The following is a 21,313-nucleotide window of genomic DNA, read 5'->3' on the forward strand; positions in this document are numbered from 1 at the left end:
AGAGGGGTTCAGGACAAAACTCCACTCACTTAACAGAAACTGACAGGTACATGATAAAACCCCATTCACGTACCAGAAACAGACAGGTTCAGGACAAAACACAACTCACATAGCAGGAACTGATAGGTAAAGGACAAAAAACCACTCAGGTACAAGAAACTGACGTTAACAGGTAAAACACCAATCACATATCAGAAATTGACAGGTACTGGACAAAAGCCCATTCACATACCAGAAACTGACAGTTACAGGACAAAGCTCCACTCATATACCACGTAGAGGACAAAACCCCATTTAAGTACCAGAAACTGACACAAACTGGATAAAATACCTGCATATACCAGAAGCTGACAGATACAGGGCAAAACCCCTCTCACATAGCAGATACTGAGAGGTACAGAGCAAAACCCCACTCACATATCAGATACTGAGAGGTACAGAACAAAACCCCACTCACATATCAGATACTGAGAGGTACAGGACAAAACCCCACTCACATATCAGATACTGAGAGGTACAGAGCAAAACCCCACTCACATATCAGATACTGAGAGGTACAGGACAAAACCCCTCTCACATATCAGATACTGAGAGGTACAGGGCAAAACCCCTCTCACATATCAGATACTGAGAGGTACAGGACAAAACCCCACTCACATATCAGATACTGAGATGTACAGGACAAAACCCCACTCTCATATCAGATACTGAGAGGTACAGGGCAAAACCCCTCTCACATATCAAATACTGAGAGGTACAGGGCAAAACCCCTCTCACATATCAGATACTGAGAGGAACAGGGCAAAACCCCTCTCACATATCAGATACTGAGAGGTACAGGACAAAACCCCACTCACATATCAGATACTGAGAGGTACAGAGCAAAACCCCACTTACATATCAGATACTGAGAGGTACAGGGCAAAACCCCTCTCACATATCAGATACTGAGGGGTACAGGGCAAAACCCCTCTCACATATCAGATACTGAGAGGAACAGGGCAAAACGCCACTCACATATCAGATACTGAGAGGTACAGGACAAAACCCCACTCACATATCAGATACTGAGAGGTACAGGGCAAAACCCCACTCACATATCAGATACTGAGAGGTACAGGGCAAAACCCCACTCACATATCAGATACTGAGAGGTACAGGACAAAACCCCACTCACATATCAGATACTGAGAGGTACAGGGCAAAACCCCTCTCACATATCAGATACTGAGAGGTACAGGACAAAACCCCACTCACATATCAGATACTGAGATGTACAGGACAAAACCCCACTCTCATATCAGATACTGAGAGGTACAGGGCAAAACCCCTCTCACATATCAGATACTGAGAGGTACAGGGCAAAACCCCACTCACATATCAGATACTGAGAGGTACAGGACAAAACCCCACTCTCATATCAGATACTGAGGGGTACAGGACAAAACCCCACTCACATATCAGATACTGAGAGGTAGAGGACAAAGACTATCTCACATTTCAGATACTGAGGGGTACAGGGCAAAACCCCACTCACATATCAGATACTGAGGGGTACAGGACAAAACCCCTCTCATATATCAGATACTGAGAGGTACAGGGCAAAACCCCACTCACATATCAGATACTGAGAGGTACAGGGCAAAACCCCTCTCACATATCAGATACAGAGAGGTACATGGCAAAACCCCACTCACATATCAGATACTGAGAGGTACAGGACAAAACCCCACTCACATATCAGATACTGAGATTTACAGGGCAAAACCCCACTCACATATCAGATACTGAGAGGTACAGGACAAAAGCCCACTCACATATCAGATACTGAGATTTACAGGGCAAAACCCCACTCACATATCAGATACTGAGAGGTACAGAGCAAAACCCCACTCACATATCAGATACTGAGAGGTACAGGGCAAAACCCCACTCCCATACCAGAAACACTTAGGTACAGGAGAAAAAAGCCACTCACATACGAGTTACTGAAAGGTACAAGACAAAACTCCAGTCATATCTCAGAAACTAACAGATACACATGAAAACCACACTCATACCAGGAACTGCCAGGTACAGGACAAAGCCCAACTCACATAACAGGAACGAATAGATACAGGACAGCACCACACTCAGTTATCAGAAACTGAAAGGTACAGGACTAAACCACACTCAATTATCAGAAACTGACAGGTACACCAGAAAACCCATTCACATACCAGAAACTGACAGGTACAAAATAAAGCCCCACTCACATAACAGAAACTGACAGGTACAGGTCAAAACCTCACTCACATACCAGAAACTGACAGGTAAAGTACAAAACTCCACTCACGTACCAGAAACTGACAGGTACAGGACAAAATCCCACTCACACTCCAGGAAATGATAGATACAGGACAAAACCCCACTCAACTACCAGAAAATGAGGGGTACAGAGCAAAACCCCACTCAATTAACAGAAACTGACCGGTACCGGACAATACCACACTCACTTACCAGAAACTGACAGGTACAGGAAAAAATACCACTCACATATCAGAAGCTGACAGGTACATGACAAAGCACAACTCACATAACAGAAACTGGCAGGTACAGGACAAAACCCCACTCACATACCAGAAACTGACAGGTACAGGACAAAACCCCACTCACATTCCAGAAACTGACAGGTACAGGACAAAACACCACTCACATTCCAGAAACTGACAGGTAAAGGACAAAACTCCACTCACATAATCAAAACTGACAGGTACAGCAAAAAAAGGCCACTCGCATACCAGAAACTGACAGGCACTGGAGAGAGGCCACTCACATACCAAAAAGTGACAGGAACAGGGCAAAATCCCACACATTACAGAAACTGACAGGTACAAGACAAAAGCTCACTTACAGACGAGTAAATGACATGTACAAGACAAAACCATTTCACATACCAGATCATGAAAGGTACAGCACAAGCAAAATCACATATCAGTAACAGGCAAGTGCAGGACAAAACCACACTCACATATCATAAACTGACAGTTACAGGTCAAAACCGCACTCACATGCCAGGAACTGACAGGAAGAAGACATAACCTCATTCATGTACCAGAAACAGACAGGTTCAGGACAAAACACAACTCACATAACAGAAACTAACAGTTACAGGCAAAATTTCACTTACATACCAGAAACTGACAGAAAGAGGACAAAATTCCAGTCATTTTCCAGAAACTGGCAATACACCACTTATAGGCAAGAAAATGATAGGTACAGGACAATATCCTATTCACATACCAGAAATTGACAGGATCAGCACAAACCCACTGACATATCAGTAACTGTCAAGTACAAGACAAAACCTCACTCACATATCAAAAACTTCCACTTACAGGTCAAAACCCCACTCATATACCAGGTACTGACATCTTAGACTTAGACTTGCACACCATCCCAGTGAATGACAGATATAGAATGAATCTCAGACTTGCACATCCCAGTGACAGACTGACACAGAATTAATGTCACACACTCGTACACTACCAGAGAATGACTGATTCCAAATGAATTCCAACACTGACACATGGTACCAGAGTCTGACCGTAACAGATGGAATCCCGCACTGACACATGGTATCAGTGACGGACAGGAAACAAATGGGTCCCACACTCACATACTGTAACAGAGACTGAGATTGAGAATGATTCCCACATTTACATAAATCACCAGAGAATGAATAATACAGAACTATTCCAATACACACATTCACAGTACTAGAGACTGGCAGATACTGAACTAAAGTGGCGGAGACCACACCGCAAGGCGTGAATATAGTGCACTGGTTGAAGGAAGTACAATTAATTGCTGTCACGTCCGGAAGAAGCGCTTGGGAGCACGGATAATGGTCTGGGATTTGGTTAATGGGAAGATGAAGCTTCCTCTGCTCTTGCAATGACCTTTCTGACTGCAGGGGGCGTGCTGGTGATAAAAACTCAATCTGATTGGATAAATAAAGAAGCCAATCAGAGACCTGCAGAACAATGGAAATTGACAGCATTCCTAAGCAGCCAATGACAATCATTGCCTTCACCCATCCCTCATTAGCATAGGGTTGTGGGGGCAGCCTATTTAAGCCGAGCGCGGAGCGGGATTGCGTCATATTTGTATTTGAAATCGACATTGAGAATGGTTGACGAAAAGAAACCAGTTGCCAAGAAGGGCGCCAAGAAACCTGTCACTAAACCGGCAGCGAAGGGCGGCAAGAAGCGTAGAAAGTCGAGGAGGGAGAGTTACTCCATCTACATCTACAAAGTGATGAAGCAGGTTCACCCTGACACCGGCATCTCCTCCAAGGCCATGGGCGTCATGAACTCGTTTGTGAACGATATTTTCGAGCGTATCGCGGGTGAGGCTTCCCGCCTGGCCCATTACAACAAGCGGCACACCATCAGCTCCCGGGAGATCCAGACCGCCGTGCGCCTGCTGCTGCCCGGGGAGCTGGCCAAGCACGCCGTGTCGGAAGGGACAAAGGCGGTGACCAAATACACCAGCTCCAAGTAAAACTCCACGCTGTCCTGAAAGAACAAACCCAAAACACAAAGGCTCTTTTAAGAGCCACCCACAATCTCTCTGAAAGATCTACACAAACGCATCTCACTTTGGAATCAATTTACTGTAATGTTTCTCCTTAACAAGTGTGTTTGAGAACGTTTGAAGTTCCAACTTTAGATTTGAGTTTGAATTTTCAGATAAGCTGTTTCACTGCCCAGATCGACCTTAGCGTCGTTGTTGTATTTCCCGTCCAGTAAACTACAAACACAGTCCCTGATCGCTTTCCCTTTGTTCTCAGACCCGTTCACTTGCAGCGCCTTCCGACGAATTAAAAGCTTGTTTTCGAGATGAGACTCGGATTTCATTCCCCTCAATCTCTGCAAAAACATTTTCATTTTTTTCAATGCCAGTTGGGAGTCAATCCTTTAATTAACCCGAGAATTACTGTAATCTAACAACCCAGAATGGGGTTTCTTAGAGACCAGAACGCGGTCAGTTTGAACACTCTGTCCCTCTTCTCTTCTCACAGCAGGACTCCCAGATCTGGTTTCACTCCCGCAGCAGCGCCTGTGCAAAGGATCGATCGATAATCTGTGAATCCTCACTTTTACACAGATTGAGCTGGAATGTGTCCCGTTACAGAATCAATGGGGATTTAATCCCGCCCGATAGAGTTTGAAATTGAACCCGAAATTAATCCCAATTGTAACAGCCTAGAATTTGCAAGGGAGAGATGGAATAAGACAAAAGGAATAAAAAACTGTCCGGAAATCTTTGGCGAATAGTTCATTTATTAACTTAATTCGCTGGTTTAGGAAAATATTGGCGGGCTTTTTGAAATTAAAAATCGTTGGCGGTCTGACTGTTGAGGACAGTTATTTCCGCACCCTTGCCATTGGCGGGAAAAACAGACGATGATTGGTCACCGGAAAACACCAATGAAATTCCCTACAGACCGACCAATCACAAGTTCGCTCTTTTCATTCCTCCAGAAGGTATAAGTAGGGCAGATGTGGGCGGAGTTTATCATTATTTCTTTCAACGAGTGAATTGTGGAAATGTCTGGAAGAGGAAAAACCGGCGGTAAAGCTCGGGCCAAGGCCAAATCCCGTTCATCCCGGGCCGGACTGCAGTTCCCTGTGGGCCGTGTTCACAGGCACCTGCGAAAGGGCAACTACGCTCAGCGTGTGGGTGCCGGAGCCCCGGTCTACATGGCTGCTGTGCTCGAGTATCTGACCGCTGAAATCCTGGAGCTGGCCGGCAACGCGGCCCGCGACAACAAGAAGACCCGCATCATCCCCAGACACCTGCAGCTGGCCATCCGCAACGACGAGGAGCTCAACAAGCTGCTGGGAAAGGTGACCATCGCTCAGGGCGGGGTGCTGCCTAATATCCAGGCGGTGCTGCTGCCCAAGAAAACCAGCACTGCCAGCTCCAAGAGCAAGTAAACTGGACAAGATTCAATCTAATAACCCAAAGGCTCTTTTCAGAGCCACCCACTTTATCTGTCAAAGGGTTGTTTACTGTTAAGCCGTTCTCGGCTATGAACAGGACATGTGGAACTGTAAATCCACAAACATTACAGCGGGTTTGTTGTTACCGAATATTCAGATCAGCGATTCAATACAGAGGGGGGCTGGCTTCAGAGAAAAACAAAACACACGGAAACTTAACGTGAGACCGGCCCTAATTAAACACATTGGGAGAGCCGAATATGAACGCATGTTAAGAAGCGATTATTAAGCCAGTGAGCGGTTGATGGGCGAACCGTTCCTTATTGGGCCAATAATTCCATATACATCCTGAGCACATTGATCCATACTAACTTTTCCCCTTTTAATTTGCAGACATAGAAACATAGAAGATAGGAGCAGGAGTGGGCCATTCGGCCCTTCGAGACTACTCCGCCATTCAACGAGATCATCAACGAGAGCATCGAACCAGAATTACAGCTCTGGTTAATATAAAATATTCCAAATAGTAACTACCTCTCCCCGCAGTAAGAGTTGATTTTAAAAGTGAGATTCAGACTTCAGGCACCTCGTTCTCTCGATGATCAATCCCGGTATGTGGAGTTGGATCAGTGCTCCCACTTATAGTTTCCTACTGGGCGGGTGCAGTCAGTTTACTGGGCAGATCACTCACATTTAAACCTAGACAATACCCAGACATTCACTGCCCCTACTTTATAAATGCCAATTACATTATCACTGCAAGAGCAGCACGGTGTGTGCACAGTCCAGTTTGCCTTGGGGCCATCGCAGCTCTTTCCTTTGTTGATTTGGTGGCTCTTAAAAGAGCCGTTGTTCTGTTTGGTGCTAAAGTCTAGAGCCGGGCAGGGTGAGTTTAGGCGCGCTCCCCGCGGATGCGGCGGGCCAGCTGGATGTCTTTGGGCATGATGGTGACTCGCTTGGCGTGGATGGCGCACAGGTTGGTGTCCTCAAAGAGCCCCACCAGGTAAGCCTCGCTGGCCTCCTGCAGGGCCATGACGGCCGAGCTCTGGAAGCGCAGGTCGGTCTTGAAGTCCTGAGCGATCTCCCGCACCAGGCGCTGGAAGGGCAGTTTGCGGATCAGCAGCTCGGTGGATTTCTGGTAGCGGCGGATCTCCCTCAGAGCCACAGTGCCGGGTCTGTAGCGATGGGGTTTCTTCACTCCGCCCGTGGCTGGAGCGCTCTTCCGGGCCGCTTTGGTCGCCAGCTGTTTGCGAGGAGCTTTCCCTCCGGTCGATTTGCGCGCTGTCTGCTTGGTCCTGGCCATTTTATGAACCGATCTCAACACAATCTGGATCACATGGACTGTTAATGCGGAGTCTGCTGTGTGTCCGCCTTGTTATACTCAGTGAGGGACCGCCCCGAGCACTAATTGGCTGGAGACCGGCGCCCACCCACTTCAAACCCAACTCTGACCAATCAATGAAACGCTGGATACTCAGGCCCCGATTGGCTGAGCTGTGATTAATCGCCCATTTCAAAAAGTCCGCCAAATTTAGTGCAGGAAATAACCGTTTTGAGACAAATCGATTTTATTCTGCACATATTGAGACGGTCATTACCAGAATCATTGAAGGTTTTAAATGTTCCTTCCTGGGCTTGGTGCTTTAGGGCCCTTCCCATTGCCCGCACTCTGGGCTGTTGATGCTGACAGGAGCGGGGAAAGGGACCCGCGCCAATCTCCCGCTCTTCCACTCGATTCCTCTCCCTCTCCTCTCCAGCCCATTCAGAATTTCCCCCCGCCCGTCCCATTGTGACGTTAGCCGCCGCTTTCAGGGGAGAGGATCAGAATTCAGTCGCTTCTCTCTGTCCCCGTGGAGCCTGTGAGAAGGCCTTGGCCAATAATCTGTCATTGGGTAACTGTGCAGTCAGCGATCTGATACTCGGCACATTTTAGATTGCTGAATGGAGACTTATTGGCGCCGGTTACAGATAAGAGGCTGACAAATTAAACCTGTTCGTAGAACAGCGCCAGGAATTACTGACGGTGAACGCAGAATAACAGAACAAAATGACGTAGATTTTAAAATCATTCCATTGAAACTAGACTTTAGATTAATTCGCTTCTTTCCGGCACTGGAATTGGCGGGCTTTTTCAAAAGCAAAAAAAATTCAAACATGTCGACAGGCCGACAATGTCAACCAATGATGTGCTTACTTTCTAATCTGTGGCTCTGTGATTGGTTACGAAATGGGATTGTGGAGCGGACCCCCAATCAGAAGTAAGGTCGGGTTAGAGCGGCTCAAACTGCGGTAATTTCAGGTCCCCGAATGACTGAACTGAAATTTCACAATTTCACAAACCCTGTCAGTATCAGGGCCGGACACCACCGTCTGGCTGCAAATTCACAAGTTGGACTCTTTTCAGTAACCCACTCAACGGCTCATGTCCGACCAGCCAACTAATTATTAAATTATAATCATTACAGTAAAACTGCACAATGGAGAAATGTGTAGACGCGATGTGGCTTTACACGGAGAGGGAATGTTCCGTCTGAGGAAATAACTCCATAAACCTGGTGCAACCGAAAGCGAAATTCAAAGATTACAGAACACATCACATATCTGTTAATAATATTTCTGACCACAAACTATTTTTGAGAACAATCTACCCCAGCTCCCATTCCCAGATCACTGCTCTCTCTGTGAGGCTCTGGGTGGCTCTTAAAAGAGCCTTTGTGTTGAGTTTGGTTGAAAGGGTCGAGTTGTTCAGCCGCCGAATCCATAGAGAGTGCGGCCCTGCCGTTTCAGAGCGTACACCACATCCATGGCAGTGACCGTCTTGCGCTTGGCATGCTCAGTGTAGGTGACCGCATCCCTGATCACATTCTCCAGGAAAACCTTCAGCACCCCGCGGGTCTCCTCGTAGATCAGACCCGAGATTCGCTTGACACCGCCACGGCGAGCCAGGCGGCGGATGGCTGGTTTGGTGATGCCCTGGATGTTGTCACGGAGCACTTTACGGTGGCGCTTGGCTCCGCCTTTGCCCAGTCCTTTGCCTCCTTTGCCTCGTCCAGTCATGACGATTCTTCAGTCAAACTTCTGCTGAATGAGAAACGAACTGTTTGTGGCTGCTCTTATATACAGCCGACTCCGACCTGACTGAGAAAGCGCAGAGTAAGAGAGGCGGGGAGGGGAGGAGACAGAGTGAGAGATTAAACAGAGAGAGCGGGAGGGGAGGAGACATCCTGCTGTCAGCTCCCGGCCCATCCAGCCTCTCTGTGTTTCTCTCTTCTCATTAACTCTCCGATTCCAATTAAACTCGGGCACTCCACATTCCCAGACTGGCCTCTTTCTGTCTCGAAGAACGGGATGTTTGCTGCCGAGAAATTTTCATCAGAAGTAAAGGCAGCAATTTCGATTTAAAGCTGTTTCATTGCTGCACTGATCGCGCTCTCTCACCCCATCGCCGACATGTTCTCTGTTTTTCGGCTGAAATTTGAAATCAAATAAAGCTTCACGTTTAATTCCCACTGCAAGGCTGAGCAGGGGGGCAGGGCGATCCTATGACAGGGAAATCTTTAAATTTTACACAAGATTGCCTCTGAAATCCGGCGATGAGAGCGGACACACAAACACAGTGACATTAGTCTAACCCGCCCGCCCCTTTAACACACTCTCGCTGACACAATGTTCACTCTGCTCATTCACAGCACAATCTGTTCCCAGATTTACAGTTCACAGGACAGGTTTTCCTCTCCGCTCGGCCTGTGCTGCCGATTCTCGGGGTTAGTTGGTGTTTCCCAGCTCAGTCAGTGTTAAACACACTGAGGCCGGCGCTCCTCACAGTGTCTGTTCCCCAGATTCAGGGGCAGGAGCCAATCACAGCTGTGGCTGTGTTCACTCTTATCTGGTTTGAAGGTACTATATTGTTTGCAGGCAGAAATATGTTTGATTTATATGAAAATAGAAATGATGATCTCACTGCCCCTCTAGCCTCTCTCTCTCCTCCTCCGAAACTGAGGAACTGAACAGAGCACCTGGTGTCTGATGCATTCCATTCTCAACACCCGGAGACAGCAATGAGAGAGAGAGAGATGGTGTCAGTCTTAATGTTCGTACTCTGATACAGGCGGCCCAGGCACTCTCTGTTAGAGAGATTTAGGGGCAGGAACGTGTCACAGTTTGTCTGTGTGTATCCTAGCCTGCTTTTAGAATATAGTATTATTCACAGAAATAGTGAGACATTCTGTTTACCACACATGGCTTAAACTCGGATTCAATAGACCGAAAACTGAGAGGTTCAGCATCGATCCAGATGTAACTGGCAGGGCTGGGGGATTTTCTGACTGGGGATTGATCCTGTGCACAAGTCACAGAGACAGACACATGGGGTGACAGTCTCACCGGCCCGGGATCTTGTCTTGGTGTCCTTGTGCACCAGTCGCTGAAGGTAAGCATGCAGGTGCAGCAGGCCGTTAAGAAGGCAAATGGTATGTTGGCCTTGATAGCGAGAGGGTTTGAGTACAGGAACAAGGATGTCTTGCTGCAGTTGTACAGGGCCTTGGTGAGACCTCATCTTGAGTATTGTGTGCAGTTTTGGTCGCTTTATCTGAGGGAGGATGTACTTGCCATGGAAGGAGTTCAGCGAAGATTCACCAGACTGTTACCTGGGATGGCAGAAATAACATATGAGGAGAGATTGGGTCAATTGGGCTTGTACTCGTTGGCGTTTAGAAGAATGAGAGGGGATCTCATTGAAACTTATATAATTCTGACAGGACTGGACAGACTAGAGGCCGGAAGGAAGTTCCCGATGGTCAGGCAGTCCAGAATCAGGTGTCACAGTCTAAGGATAAGGGGTAGGCATTTAAGGACAGAAATGAGGAGACATTTCTTCACCCAGGGAGTGGTGAACCTGTGGAATTCTCTACCACAGAAGGCAGTAGAGGCCAATACATTAAATATATGCAAGAAGGAGTTGTATATATTTCTTAAGGATCAAGGGGTATGGGGAGAAAGCAGGGACCGGGTACTGAACTTCGATGATCAGCCATAATCGCATTGAAGGGTGGAGCAGGCTCGAGGGACCGAATGGCCTACTCCTGCTCCTATCTTCTATGTTTCTATGTCTGGCATCTGTTGCCTACTCACCAAACAGAGACAGGCAGAGACTGATTAAACTCCCCACTTGTAGTGTATGTGCTTTAAGTCAGAACTGCTTTTTACAGCTCCTGTATAATGTAGTACCGGCAGTAACCACACTGGTATATCAGCTGTGCGCATGCCTCTGTACCCCAGTCTAGAGATGACCCTCCTCCAGTAAAGACCTGTTTTTTGTTTATGTACAGCATCTGTGTAATTATTTATCCACTGAACCACGGATGTAACAGTGGCGACGAGTGTTGATGCAAATCTACCTGCAACATAAAAAAAAATAGTCGAGTCCAGGAACATGGGCGTCGACCGCAAGCAACCGCCCAGCAGTCAGGCAGAGATCCAACTTCGCTGGGGAGGCTGTGGTTCCCCAGCCACAACGAGCAGTAAGAGACCGACGACAGGTGCAGAGCAGACCCTTCCCGAGCAGCGGCGGCTGGAGCCGACCGATGGCAGAGAGAGAGAGCCGGGCAGCATCGACGGGGTAAGAAAGAGGGTGAAGAGAGCAGGGCGCAGCCGGGGATTGATCACCGAGTGGCGTCGAGGAAAAATATTGCAAGCCGGAGAGAGAGAGAGGGTAAGAACAGCCGGGTTCTAGACTGAGCAGCATCGACAAATATCAAGAGAAGAATGCGCAGAGCAGAGCCAGGGATCACGGGCTGATCAGTGTCTGCGGGGCGAAGCAAGGGGAGATGCCATTGAGCCACGGAGAAGCATGGAGAGCGCGGGATGCACCATTGAGCTGTAGAGAAGCAGGGAGAGCGCAGGAGGAGCCATTGAGCAGCGGAGAAGAAGGAAGAGCGCGGGAGACGCCATTTTGCGAAGCCGCAGCGGAGAAGACGGGCGAGCGCGGGAATGAAGGAAAGCACGGGAGATGCCATTTTTGCCAGCGGAGAAGAAGGGGAAGCACGGGAGGCGCCATTGGGGATAGTTAACGCACAGCCAAGGATGCCGAAGAGTGGCAGTATCTCTACATTCGACAATGAAGTCGAAGATTGGGAGACATATGTGAAACGTATTGAGGTGTACTGCAGGGCGAATGAAGTGCCAGGTGCTAATAAAGCATTGGTTCTGTTAAATTCCATGCGTGCAAAAACTTATGGGTTACTGCGAAATCTAATAACCCCAGAAAAGCCGGTAAACAAGAATTTTGAAAGCATAGTAGAAATCCTACAGGACCACTTTAACCCCACACCGCTGCTGATAGCAGAAAGATTTAAGTTGCATAAAAGGAACCAACACAAAAGCGAAAGAAATGCTGAGTACCTAACGGAACTGCGCAAGCTATTGAAATACTGCCAGTTTGGAGCGGGACTAGCAGACACGTTAAGGGACAAGTTTGTGTGTGGGATAAAAAGTGAAGGAACCCAGAAACGGCTTCTATCAGATAAGGACCTTACGCTGGACAAAGCATTCAATATGGCAGTATCACACGAAGCAGCCGCAAGGGGCGCTGCAGAGGTACAACGGAAACCGCAAGAATATGGCACCAACGAAATGACCTATGGAACAGGGAAGTGCTATCGCTGCGGCAGAACAACACATGACCAGAAAGATTGTTGGTTCAAGGACCAAGTGTGCAGACAGTGTGGGAAAGCAGGACACATAGCAAGAGTCTGCAGGTCTGGGAAGAAAACCAACAGTAAGAAATCTCCACAGGAGAAGTACAAAAAGGTACACCAGGTGATGGACAGTGGTTCAGACGAACAGAAAAGTGACACAGACTCCGGAAGCAAGGAGCTGGGTTGTCTGAAACTACACAATGTAACTGAAATGGAGGATCACCAGACTATCTGGGTTACACTCAAGATAGACAGAGTCCAAGTGGAAATGGAATTGGACACAGGGTCAGCTCTAACAGTCATAAATCAAAGAGACTACAAGCGGCTATTTTCACACATACCCTTGAAAGCTACAGAGATTGTCTTGAAGACATATACGGGGCAAAAAGTCTACCCCAAAGGAAAAATAAGGGTGAAAGTGACATATAAATGTCAGGAAATGTTTGAAATGGTTATATATGTATTGCCAAATGGAGGACCACCACTGCTAGGACGTGAATGGATCCGGAAGCTACATTTAGATTGGCATTCCATACATGCACTGAAGGTGGAGGCCAAAAAGGGTGACGACGTCACATCTGGACAACTGTCAAAAATGCTAACTGATGCAAAAGAAGTGTTCCAGGAGGGACTAGGAACACTAAAAGGAATAACAGCAACAATTAAAATAGAGGATAATGCAAGCCCAAAGTTTCTGAAGGCCAGACCAGTGCCTTATGCGATCAGACCAGCGGTTGAAGCAGAGCTGGAAGGGTTGGAACGTTCAGGAGTACTGTCCAAAGTGGACTGGAGCGAGTGGGCTACACCCATCATTCCTCTAATGAAGAGGTCGTTGAGTAATATGCCTGGGGGACCAAAGAATGTCCGCATCTGTGGGGATTTTAAGGTGACAGTGAACCCAGTCCTTCACACGGTGCAATATCCGTTTCCACGAATTGAGGATATTTTCGACTCGCTATCTGGTGGCAAACGCTTCACCAAAATTGATCTAGCCCAGGCGTACCTGCAAATGGAGGTAGAAGAAGCTTCGAAACATTACCTTATGATCAACACCCATAAAGCTCTCTATCAATACAACCGGCTGGTGTTTGGAGTAGCCTCGGCTCCGGCTATCTGGCAAAGGGCGAAGGATCAGGTCCTGCAAGGGATTCCAGGGACCCAGTGTTATTTGGACGACATCTTGGTCACGGGCGAAAATGACAGTGATCACCTCGCTAACTTGGAGAAGGTGCTCGCCAGATTAAAGGAATATGGGCTACGAGCTAATCGCCACAAGTGCGAGTTTTTCCAGAAACAGATCTCGTATTGCGGCCATGTCATCGATGAAGAGGGGTTACATAAGTCCCCTGACCAGATTGAGGCAGTAGTCAAGGCTCCAGCTCCGGAAAAAGTGTCACAACTGAGGTCGTTCCTCGGGCTGGTAAACTATTACCACAAGTTCTTACCAAATTTGTCTGCGGTATTACACCCGCTGAACACCCTACTGCAAACAGGGGTACCATGGAAGTGGGATGACGAACGTAGACGAGCTTTCTAGAAGTGTAAAGAATTGATCACATCAAAAGAGGTGTTGGCCCATTTCAACCCAGCACTACCAATTCGTTTGGCATGTGATGCATCCCCCTATGGCATTGGAGCGGTGCTGTCGCACAAATTCCCAGATGGGTTGGAGAGGCCAGTAGCATTTGCGTCTCGGTCACTAACCTCAGCCGAGCGCATCTACGCCCAGATTGACAGGGAGGCCCTCAGCCTAATATGGGGAGTAAAAAAATTCAACCATTATCTGCATCGGCAGAAGTTCACCTAGCTGACTGACCAACAAACACTTGTCTCCATCTTTAATCCTAAGAAGGGCGTGCCAGTAATGGCTTCACAGCGGTTACAAAGATGGCTCCTGTTTCTAGGGGCGAATCAATATGAAATAGAATATAAAGGCACGAAACAGCATGGGAACGCTGATGGACTATCACGCCTGCCACTGCCTATGGTGGAGGAAGCAACAGCAGTGGACCCGATCGAGATATTTTATTCATTGATAATTGAATGACTGCCAGTAAGAAGCGCAGATATAGAGAAGGAGACCAGCAATGATCCGATGCTGTCACGGGTATAGGAATTGACGGTGAGCGGATGGCCAACACATGGCAACTCACTGTTGCCAGCATTCTCATCCAGAAGAGAACAGCTGTCAGTATGCCAGGGGACAGTGATTTTTGGATCCAGAGTGGTGACTCCACCCAAGTTAAGAGAGAGAGTGCTAAAGGAGCTACATGAAGGTCATCTGGGGGGAGTGAAAATGAAAAGCCTTGCTAGGGCTTATGTGCAGTGGCCAGGAATTGATCAGCAAATCGAAGACCTAACTAAGAGCTGCTTAGGATGCCAAAAGGTCCAAAATGCACAACCACATGCCCCTCTACACCCATGGGAGAGGCCCTCCTCTCCATGGCAACGGGTGCACATTGATTTCGCTGGTCCATTCATGGACTCAATGTTCTTAATAGCAGTGGATGCTCATTCAAAGTGGCCTGAGGTGATAAAGATGTCTTCAACCACTACAGAGAAAACGATTGCAGTCCTACGGACCATATTTGCCAGAAACGGTTTGCCAGAGCAGATCTGCTCTCATAATGGATCCCAGTTTGTGTCCGACGAGTTCCAAAAATTCATGAAAACGAATGGGGTAAGGCATTACACATCCGCCCCGTATCATCCAGTCACCAATGGATTGGCTGAGAGGTTCGTACAAACCTTTAAGAAGGCGATAAAGGCCATGTGCGATGAGGAAATTCCACTACAGCATAAGATGGACAATTTCTTATCAGCCTACCGAAACGCGACTCATGCAGTTACCAACCAGACCCCGGCCATGATGTTCTTTAATCGAAGGTTGTGATCTCGTCTGGACTTGCTCAGACCAAATGTGCGAAGAAATGCTGAGGACAAACAAATCCAGCACATCAACGAGAAGCCGACAATGAGCTTCAATCTAGGGCAACCAGTCTTGGCCCATGACTATTGAACAGAGAAGTGGCAACCCGGAATGATATGTACAAGGTAGCGGCCATTAATGTAAACAGTGGATGTCGGGGAGAACATTGTGAGAAGTCACGTCGATCAGATCTTAGCGTCACAGGAAGGTGTCAACCCCATGTCTCGAGTACCTGGGGATGAATCCGACATACCGGTAGCATCTACTTCAGACCCAGTAGCAGTGGAACCCGATGAACTACCCGATGAAAGAGGTCAGAATCACCTCTGCAGCAAGAACAAGAACCTCCGGAAAGGCGCTATCCCGAAAGGGTCAGGAAGCCGCCCCAAAGACTGAATCTATAAATGGACTTTTGTTATTGAATATAGATGTAAAAATGCAATTGTTATTTGAATATTAAGGGGGTATTATTAATATAAAAAGGGAGGAATTGTAGTGTATGTGCTTTAAGTCAGAACTACTTTTACAGCTCCTGTATACTGTAGTACCGGCAGTAACCACACTGGTATATAAGCTGTGCGCATGCCTCTGTACCCCAGTCTAGAGATGACCCTCCTCCAGTAAAGACCTGTGATTTGTTTATGTACAGCATCCGTGTAATTATTTATCCACTGAACCACGGATCTAACACCACTCACCAGCAGTTCAGTGTCTGAGATTGAGAGAGCCTGTTCCTCTCCATTGTTCCATACAGTATTGGGGGAACAAATCGCGCTAAGGGACAGGATTCGCGTCGCTCTCACACTCACCCGCTGCAACTGACGTGTGTCCAGAGTCACTTCTTACTCTCCTAATATCTCCTTATCTGTCTCGGTGTCAATGTTTCTTTGATAACGCTCCTGTGAAGCTGATTGGGAGGATATATTGCGTTAAAGGCGCTATATAGATTTAAGTTGTTGTTGGTGCTTTATTTAATTTGAGGTTCAGGAAGACAGGTCTGAGCATGCGTGATAAACACTTGCCTGCTCCTCCCCCTCCCACACAGTGTTTAAAGTGACAGGAAGTGCCCTGCAAGCTCCCCTCCCCCAGCTCTGCCAGCAGGGGGCGTTTCCTCTGTGCTCGGCTGATGATCGCTGAACACATCAGGGAGCGGAGATATCACGGGCCCGAGTAAGGGAGCAAACAGCAACCTCCTCACAGCAGCACATCGCATTGGGACTGTGTCCACAGATGGGCTTTGAGTCGGGGTAAGTTTAGCAGCAACCGGGGGCTCTTTGTAAGATACAGATTGGAGCGGGAACCAGTTCCGGAACATGGAGAGAGTAGGGGGAAGGGTGAGGCCTTTCTCGGGCTCTGTGTACAGTGTAAGGTAACAGAGAAAGTACATCACCTCGCTCTTTCAAATCATTGCTGCTTTCTTCCCCCAAATCAGGAGCGAATGTTCCTGAATCATTTGCAATCTCACCGTGTCTGTTGTTCTAGGACAGGGAACAGTGGAAACACAGCCTGACTGTGAGGATGTGAGGAGTTTCACAAAGTGCATCTATTGCAGGCACCAGGTGAGAAGTGTGAAAGAATACATTTCAATGATCGGTTATTTTGTTTCGGTGCGTTGTGTTCTCCAGAAAGGTGTTGCTGGTGATCGAAAGATACATTGTCGCTCCGGCAAATACATATGGATACACTCTGTCAAATTCATATGGATACGGGTTCTGTGGCAGTCTTTTATCTACACAGGCCCTCAACTCGGTTTCAATAGACTGAAAACAATTATTTGTACAGACCAGGTACCTCTGGCTATCTTGCAGGAAGCGATCCAGAATTTTATATGTAGTCACTTGGGACTGGGAGATATAAACCTGGACTGTGCCAATCGGATGGTCCCATTCATGGTCCAGAGCTGGGTTTGGGTTGTGTCTGGATGCTGATAATTATTATAGAACCGTCCTACACACCTGGCGTGGAGAATCTGCGTGCCGCTGTACTGCAGTGAGGTCAGACAATGTTTGTATCGCGATTTCCCCTCTGAAGATACATTACTTCATTATAAACAAACACATTAATATAACTTTATTTTTATATTCTAGCGACACCAATCCATATATTATAACTTATATTGTTCTTGTATTAATCTCGTAGCAAACTACTACAACGAGCCAAAATAAGTGTGATCTTTCCTCCATCCGGAACACAAGGGACAGTCAGAAAGCTCCTTCTCACACACAGAACGCTGAGACACAGAACTGCCCTCAATCCTATTATCACAGGCAGCAGAAGCAATCAGTCCCACAGTGATCCGAATTCCCAGAGATACATTATGAATCTCACAGTCACTTGCAGCAGTAGAATAAGATGTTGTTTCAAAGTCCAAACATATCGCTCTGACAGGCAGATATATTTTCACTCCTTTACTCACACACACGAACAGATAGACACTGATACGGTGTCAATCCACACTGCTGGCTGTACACAGACTATCAAACCCAACAGCCAACATACAAGACCAGACAATCAGAGGTAATGGACTGAACCAAACCTCCTCCTGAGACAGTCACAGATAAAATCAAACTAGCATTGGCCTACATAAGGTGGAGAAGGAATGGAGTCCAACAGTCACACAGAGCAAGAATAGTCCAGTACATGAGACTGCCAATTACATAAGGAATCTCCCACTCACTCACATTACCAGTGTAACAGATACATAATCAACACCACACTCGCAAACAGTAGCAGAAACTTACCAGATACAGAAATAATCTCACATTCACAAACATTACCAGAGACCGAGAGACACAGAGAATAATAGATTGAGAAGAATCACATTCTCCAGTCCTGGCAACATGCTCGTTAACCTCCTCTGTACCCTCTCTAGTGCAATCACATCCTTCCTGTAACCTGGTGACCAGAACTGTGCACAGCACTCTAACTGTGGCCTAATTAGTATTTTATGCAGTTCCAGCAGAACCTTCCTGCTCTTATATTCTATGCCTCAACTAATAAAGGGAACTTTCCTTTTTGCCATCTTGACCACCTTATCTGCCTGTCCTGTTACCTTCAGGGATCTGTGGACATGCACTCAAAGGTCCCTCAGTCCCTCTGCACTTCCGAGCATCCTACCATTTATTGTACATTCCTTCGCATTGTTAGCCCTCCCCAAATGCATTATCTCATATTTCTCAGAATTGAATTCAAATTGCCACATTTCTGCCCAGCTGAAAGTCTACTGATATCTTCTTGCAATCTACAGCTATCTTCCTCACTGTCAACCATACGACCATTTTGGTATCATCTGTAAATTCTTAATCAGGTCCCTACATTTAACTTTAAATTATTGATTAATAACAAATAATAACATGAGCTGAAGACATCCCACACATATATATCAGAAATTGACAGGTACACAATTAAACACACATATCCATAACAGAAACTGAAAGATACATAGTTAAGTCCATACTCACTTAGCGGTAATTGAGAGGTACAATGTAATATCCTTTCTTCCATACCAGAAACTGACAGGTACAACGGAAAACCCAATCTCTGAGCAGAAACTGACAGGTATAGAGTAAGACCCACTCTCATATATCAGAACAAGACCTGTATAGAATATAACCAGACTTCCATAACAGAAACTGACAGATACAGTGTAAGGCGCATACTCACATATCAGAGACCGATGGATACAGAGTGAAACTCACATATCAGAGCCTGATAGATACAGAGTGAATATCACACATCAGAGACTGATAGATACAGACTCAAAACCCACATTCATAATCGAGAAACTGCAGATTATGAGTAAACCTTCTCTTCCATAGCAGACATTGACAGGAAGATAGGAAACCACACTCTGATAAATCAGAAACTGACTGATATGGAATAAATTCACAAATTTGATGGTTTTGAGTAAAAGCCAAGTTCACATACAAGAGACCGAGAGATGCAGAGGAAAACCCACACTCACACACCATAGAGTGAAATAAAGATAGTTAAACTCAAACTCTAATTTCAGAATTTGAGAGTTACAGTGTGATAACCACACTACGATGTCACAAACTTACAGGCAGAGTGAAACAGACACTCACACATTAGACACTGAAAGGTACAAAGCAACATCCACATTCACATACAAGATATTGACGGGTGCAAAGTAAAAGCCACTCTCACATATCAGAAACTGACACAAAGAGTAAAACCCAAACTCACATACCAGAGGCAGACAGATGCAAAATTAAACTTACATTCACATGCCAGAGAGTGAATGATAAAGAGTAAACCCCACACTCTCATATCAGAAATCAAGAGGTACAGAATAAAGCCTGTACTCACATACTAGACACTGACAGGTACAGAGAAACACCCACACTCACATATCAGTACCTGAGCGTTACAGCAGAAAAGCCACACTCACGTATCAGAAACTGACAAGTAGAGTAAAACCCACAGTATTATATCAGACACTGGCTGACTTAGATTAAATGAACTGTCACATAACAGAGAATCAGAAATCGAGGGTATAACCCACGCACACATACCAGAGCTTGAGAAGTACAGAGTAAAGCCTCTCTTCCATGCAAGAAAATAACAGGTACAAAATAAAAAACACACTTCCATACCAGAGGTGGACATGTAGACTGAAACACACACTCTCACATCAAGACACTGACAGATACGAAGAAAAATGTTCACTCACTTACCAGAAAACAACAGGTACAGATTAAATCACACACTCACATTCCAGATACAGACAGGTACAGAGTTAAACCCACACTCACATAGCAGTAAATGACAGTGGCAGAGTAAAGCCACAAACAAATGTGCTGTACCTTTCTCTGATTCATTAAAAGGACAATATCCCGAATGGATAATTCGACGAAATTAATGGTGTGGTTTCCTCTTAAAAGAGCCGTTGCTTTGCTTAATGCTTTCTCAGGGCGTTGTGAAATTTATTTGCAATGGCCACCGGCATTTTCCCTTCCGACACGCCGTGCTGGCCAGCTCCCCGGGCAGCACCAGACTCACAGCGGTCTGGATGTGTGGACACAATCCGCACACTCCAAACTATTAGAGTTTGGTGCCATCTCCTGGCCGCCAGCTAGGAGTGCAACAAGATAACCATTCATCAGTAACTATTTTGAATTGGCGAGAAATAATCTGAACACCTTGTTTATGTTCAGATTGAAATGATTGCAAAGTCTTTTATTCGTCCTGACTAAAGCTCCAAAGATCCATTGCGTGCGATCTGTAAATACAGAGGATTACATTTTAAAATTGGAGCGATGGTTGGAGAGTGGTGATTGTAGCTGCTCTTTCGAGCGAGTTGATTGGGGTTCGAATTCGCGGCATCGCAACCAGGCTCCTGTTGATGCATAAGAACATAAGAAATAGGAGCAGGAGTAGGCCAATCGGCCCCTCGAGCCTGCTCCGCCATTCAATAAGATCGTGGCTGATCTGATCCTAACTGCCAATCCACTATCACAGAACCATCTCCTGAATCTAACAGAATTAGACACACGAAATAGGAGCAGGATCAGGCTACACGGCCCCTGGGCCCGCTCCGCTGCCCACAGGGCCATGACCGATCCGAACCTAGACTCATGTCCAAATTCCTGCCCGCTCCCTGTAACCCTTAATTCCCTTTACTTCTAGGAAACTGTCTCTTTCTGTTTTAAATTTATGTAATGATGTAGCTTCTACAG

General features: G+C 46.5%; 1 protein-coding gene across 1 annotated transcript; it reads left to right on the top strand.

Annotated features, from left to right (window-relative positions):
* Window positions 1-4,170: 4,170 nt before the first annotated feature.
* LOC147088006 (histone H2B 1/2-like) lies at window positions 4,171-4,545 on the top strand. The gene has a single exon (XM_085977787.1). It carries the CDS (start codon window positions 4,171-4,173, stop codon window positions 4,543-4,545), a length of 375 nt encoding a protein of 124 aa, XP_085833913.1.
* Window positions 4,546-21,313: the final 16,768 nt, after the last annotated feature.

This window comes from Somniosus microcephalus, unplaced genomic scaffold (genome assembly GCF_052327205.1).
Source record: "Somniosus microcephalus isolate GS21.2 unplaced genomic scaffold, FLI_Smic_1.0 unresolved_chr5, whole genome shotgun sequence".
Classification (NCBI taxonomy): Eukaryota; Metazoa; Chordata; class Chondrichthyes; order Squaliformes; family Somniosidae; genus Somniosus; species Somniosus microcephalus.